Source organism: Parasteatoda tepidariorum, chromosome 8 (genome assembly GCF_043381705.1).
Source record: "Parasteatoda tepidariorum isolate YZ-2023 chromosome 8, CAS_Ptep_4.0, whole genome shotgun sequence".
NCBI classification, from domain to species: domain Eukaryota; kingdom Metazoa; phylum Arthropoda; class Arachnida; order Araneae; family Theridiidae; genus Parasteatoda; species Parasteatoda tepidariorum.
The window spans coordinates 39,272,560-39,278,559 of record NC_092211.1 but is presented as its reverse complement, the minus strand read 5'-3'; the positions used below and the strand labels follow the sequence as shown (position 1 = coordinate 39,278,559).

At 30.4% G+C, this 6,000-nt stretch overlaps 1 protein-coding gene across 7 annotated transcripts in view; it reads right to left on the bottom strand.

Annotated features, from left to right (window-relative positions):
• Positions 1-779: 779 nt before the first annotated feature.
• Positions 780-6,000, bottom strand: part of LOC107451419 (aromatic-L-amino-acid decarboxylase) — a 161,780-nt gene continuing 156,559 nt past the window's right edge. For all 7 annotated transcript variants that reach the window (XM_071184679.1, XM_016067499.4, XM_016067497.3 and 4 more), the window contains one exon: positions 780-2,899. In XM_071184679.1, the coding sequence (XP_071040780.1) occupies positions 2,708-2,899 (192 nt within the window). In that variant the 3' untranslated portion in view covers positions 780-2,707. The remainder of the gene's footprint in view (positions 2,900-6,000) is intronic.

Sequence of the window (6,000 nt, the reverse complement as noted above, 5' to 3'; positions counted from 1 at the left end):
TAAAAAATGCTCAGATGTTAAAAGGGAATATCTAAAATAAAACCTTGATGTTATTTTCGTTTGTAGTTTCGTTCGTTGTAATTATTAGTAGTTTCGTTTGAGGCACTAACCAACTTACTGTTTTGATTAAATTCAAAATTTTATCAACCAAAAGAAAAAATTCCTAAATGTGCTTAAGGAATTTAAAATTACTTACAAATTTTTTTTTCGTACTCTGGCACCCTGTACGCCTCGCTTATTGATATAGTTCGTTGTAACCCATGTGAACAATTATAAGAGAATATTTAAAGCATTTTATTGTTGTAAATATTTAAATTTCATACATAACTACGAAAAAATGGAATGGCTTTGTTCATAGTTTCAAAAGTTTTCTTTTTTTTATACAATAAAAATGGTCGAGGTAGCCCAGTTATTAAAGAATCGGACAAAATTAAGACCAACCGAGAACATGCGATATACGGGCTCATAAAATCTGTACAATCGAATATCCTGTGGTCGGTCGTTGAGCTGTACAATGGATACAGAGATCTAGACAAAATTTTCTGCCGTAATCTATCGGTGGGGTTCTGTACTAAGACGTATTTTCATCCTTGCGGTGCTCTCTTTTCAAACAAAAGGCGCACCTTCCTGACTTAATTCGTAAAAAGGTCAATGACTAGTGAGCTTGGCTTGTATAAATGTCATTGGAAACAACAACATAATAAAAATTTGAAAAAAAGGTTTTATTCATATCTTGAAAAAAGTATTATGTTGCAATCAGAAATAAAAATCAACTGAAATCATATTTGAAACATGCAACATTTATTCTCTTTTTATTACATTTCTGTGGAATGTTAAACATTTTGTCATGCATACTACGGCATAAATTATTAAAAGGTATATGATATAAAGACTAAACGTATACAGCTGACTAGTGATATCAAACAACGATAGCATAACAAATATTTTGAGCACATCGTGAAAATGTATGAAATAAATGAGTTATTTATAATTTTTTTTGTAATTTTTATGACAACCGTATATTATTTCATCAATAATGTAGTTTCTAACAAAATTGTTATTTGTTCTTTTTAAAAACACTGGTATGGGTAATTAAATAGCTAAAGACATTACATTTGAATAAAATTAATTTATTATGTGCTTTAAAGAACGCCTTTTTCAAACTCTAAAACAAAGTGGTTTTTTAAAATTTTATCTAGTTCTATGTGAATTGTTATTATATTTTAAAAACTGTGATTTTATATGTCTTGTTTTTACTTCTTATTTAATTTCATAAAACATTTTCTAGAATTTTATTACTAAATTCTCACACATAGAAGGATCACCAATGAAATAATTTAAGCACATCATATTTGCTTAAAAGATATTGCAAAAAAAGGTTAATTGGTAAGTCATAAATATAGCAATTAATAATTCCTATTAAAACATTGATATAACTTCGATTTTCTATTAAAAATTTTCTTCAATTATTTTTTTCTGCTACTATTTCTTCATATTTGTAGAATGGCAAATACATGTATATATTAAAGCTATTGTATAATGACAAATACGTATACTGAATGATTCAGTTCAGCGGTTACAAATTCGGCGAGGAATTAGAGCCTATAATAAGGTTTAGAATTGAACAAAAGCCCAAATCAAGAAATATAATTTTATAGCGTTCGGTTTGCTTCCATATTATGAACGGCTGTCTATATTTAAATGAATCAGCACTTTTATTTATCTAAATTAACTTAATTTTATATTTTCTTATAATTATTGTCAAAAACTGCATTCAAAATGGCCTATAGATTTAGCAGTTTTAGCGTAATTGATTGATTTGGCGACAAAACATGAGAAGCTCGCCAATTTGATCAGCGAAATACAATGAAAACGTTCTTTCTGGGACTATTTCAATGCAAGTTTTGACAATAATTGTTAGAAAACATAAAATTAGAATTATTTGGATAAATGTAATTACCGGTTCAAATGCGCATGAACAGCCAGTACATAACATTGAAGCGCCTCTAGTGGAGTCCGGTGCATTTCCGGCCATTTGGTTGCTATGCAACTCTTCTTCTTTGTGATGCTTCCTACTCTTTTCCAAGGATGTAATCGTTGAACTAAATCATCCTGTTTAGTAACTTAAACATTTATTTAAAAATGTGTTGAACTTTTAACTTGAGCAAGTTAGACTTGCGTATCGAAAATTAAGAACAGTTCAAGACTTGGATTACTTGGAAACCAAATTAACCTTCTAATGCAAAATGGACACCGGTGTTCCTTTGATATATTTCTTTCTGAATCTCTAATTACAAGCAAAACAATATTTTGGTGTTTTTTAATTATAAATAAATGTAAAGCAAATAAGTGTAAAGCAAACCAAATTTTTAAAGAAAATTGTTTGGAAGTGAATCGTGTTTGGAAGATTTTACCTTTAACACAGAAAAAGACGCCGGTGTTTTACGCTATATATCATAACCTTAAATTATAAAAATGCTAAATATAATATTTTTCCCTTATCTTAATACAAAATGATGGAAAAAAAGTATGAAAAATATGTTGAATAAAAATTCAGTATCAAATAAAGGTTAATAGAGCTATTAAAAAATAGGTACTATTAAATTAACAAATAATTAATACCTTGACTCCATTTTGCACAAACTAAAAATCCATAAAATGAAAAATTGCAAAATGGAAGAGTGAAATGAATTAGAAATTAAATCATCTAGTTGCTCTTGAGTTGGGAAGCCACAGTCTGTATTTCCGACCATGCAAATTTAACATCTTCTGAGGTAGTGAACCGAGAACAAACAGCAAATCGTAGCATATATCGGCCACGTATGGTAGTTGGTGTTATGTGGATTTTCCTTCTTTCGTTGATTCTCTTCAAGATTTTTTCGTTTTCTGAGTTAGAGTCCTAGAAAAGACATGGTATCTCATTTTCTACATATCGGTGGACTATATAATGGGAACTCAAAACTGCATTTGTACTTTACTGCATTGAAATGTGGGGGATAGGGGAGAGTGGGGTCAATTGTCACAGGCTACGATTGTGACAGAGCAAAAATTTCGAGTGTCGGGTTCTAGGTTTGGTTCCTAGGTGGCGCACAAGGTGTATTTAATAAATCTACATGTACACCCCTGCTGGCAACCATTTTTATGTACTTTTGAAAGAGTTACATCACGAAAGATATTTTCACTCTACGTAAGTACTTTTTTTGGTATTAGAATATTATATTCTAGCAAAGTAATTTCGTTTAAACAAATAAAAATTATTAACCGAATATGTAAGTGGACACCTTAATTAACATTTAAAAAAAAGATTAGTTTTGTTAATTAACTAGCATTGTTTTTAACAAATGAAGCTGAAATGACGTCTTGGGGACGATTGTAACAATAAGTAAAGTGACGATTGTAAGAGCTGAAAATAAATAATCTTATGTTTACAACAATTACCTAACTCTTTAAAGACCACCAATTGTTTCCTATATTATTTATGTTATGTTGCATGTGCATTATTTTATTTGTCCCCTTTCACAGCATAAATTAAAATTTTTAACCCCTTAAAGTTAAAAGTTTAACCCTATAGGTCTCTGCTAATTATTATTTTTACTCCTAAAATATCACTACTATTTTGATCAATAAAAAAATATATCACAACTATGATAATTTGTATAATTAACTATGTTTTAGTTGAATTTATGAACTTTTACAATTGACCCCGTAAGTGGGGACAATTGTAATAAGTGCACGACTGTCAAAAATTGTTAATAACTAATATAATAACATTTAAAATAAGGTATTTATTTTTTCTAGTAGGAGGATAGTCTACTTTACTCGTCTGTCAATTAATACTAAAAATATATTGGGTTTTTTGTTAGTTAAAAATAGTTAAGTAAAAAAATTTTACAATTGACCCCACTCTCCTCTATGTATCTTAACTCCGGCTGGGACCGAACCTGAAACCTTTGGACTCGTAGCTGGATACTCGAATAACCAAAAAAATATACTGACGGTAGTACTACAATACTTTGCTTTGTTTCATAATTTGTTTCAAAACAACTAACCAATTCCCAGTTTCACAATCAACGCTAAAGCCCGAACTTCATTTAAATGGTGACTTCACTTATGGTCACGTGATCTTTCTTTCTCACGACTGACAATGAATTAGACTTTTTTGTCCACTAGAGAAGGAATGTCAGGGGGCAAATAGACAAAGTTTCCTAACTGATCCTAATTTTTCTTCACCAATTCTTTTCCCATGCTGCGAACCCTGAAAGTCCCTGGTTCGATTACAGCCTGCGACCAACGGCCATCTTTCCCACACTCCTACATTATTGTTCACGCAATTACACCAGTTCAATTTTTTTAAACAGTTATTAGCAAGAAATAAATGCTCTTTTAAATACGTAGATGAAAAAAAAACCATTAACTTTACATTGTAGAAACAGTATTAAATACAGATACTTAATAATGGTCCTTAATGTATATTTTTAAAATCTTCGTCACTATTGAGGAAAGAGAGATTAAGAACATGTAAATGTTAAATTGTCCTAGAAAACGAAAAGGAGCTGAAAGGTGATTATTTGAAAAACTTCCATGCTTCACCTGGCAATCAAATAGGTGCTGATGTTATTGAATCCCGTCTTCCTTCATAGTGATTTGTAAGGTTTTTATTAAATATTTATTTGGGACCCCAGTGCGTTCGCTTTTTTTGAAATTGTTTTTAAAAAAAAACCGAATGCATTAGAAGTTGTGATTACGAATAGAAATACAGGAAAAACAGGAAAAAATCTGAACATTGCACAATCTCCTATTATGTTAAAGGATAAATGAAATCTCAGATCATCATACGCCAAATAAAAGAACACGAAAAATTATATTTTGAAAACTCAAAATACGATTCAGAACTTTATGAGCAGAAAATTTGTGCTAACTAATAAACACAATAGAAGTTAAAAAATGCACAACTATTGTGTATTTTCATTCCTATCTTATTTATTTTTTAATGATTAAAATCGATAAAATTAAGATGAAAAAATTTATAATAATTAAAAATGCACAGAAATAACAATTATAGTATAATTTTAAAGATATCAAACTATAATGGTTAAGATAATAATATTAAATATATAAAATAATACTTATTTTATTTTATAACCACCGTTAAACAGCTGACCCAATTTTGAGTTTACGACTACCTATGTTTAATGCGTAGCCTTGTAATTTAAAACTCAATCTAGAAGACATGGCAACTCCTGGATCTACTATTGGGAAAAATTTGCCTTCGTGGAGGACTTTTCGATGGAACTAAGTCGCATTTACGTTACATGGAGAGGAAAACTACGAAAACATCCCACGGTTAGTTTGACGGCAAAGAGACTCTAACCCATGATTCGTTTACCACTAAGGATATTTTAAGCTAGCACTATCATCGGTGCTAGCCGGGTACAGAAATTGAATCGACGGGCCATGATTGGGATTCGAACTCTGTTCACCTCAATGGAAGGCGAGAGCTCTATCTCCTGAGCCACCACTCTCAAAGAATACTTATTAAATTATTAAATAAACAATTTTAACACGTTGCCATGCTTTTTTAATTTGACGACAACATGCAGGAAATTTTTTTTTCGTCATTTGTTTATGACTGCCATATGAAATGCAGCATAACTCGTATGTTTAGAATTAACATATTTTGTCTGAGTTTTTCAATGAATACTCTAGACAGCTGTAGCCATAATTTTTTTTTCTCTTTTCAAGCATATGTCTTTCATTCGATGTATTATTAAATAATTAACATGTAAATGCATTAGTTAATTTCGTACTAATTGTACACGATTGTACACAATGCACTGGCTCATTGAATACTAGAAGTTTAACAAACAATACTTTATTTAACAATTGTAAATAATCAAACCAAAATCATTGCACTATTGCAATGGTAGCCACGACTGACTCAAACAAGAGTTCAAGAGCAACTGACTAGTTCGAAACAATTACAACAGATGGCGTTTCGCT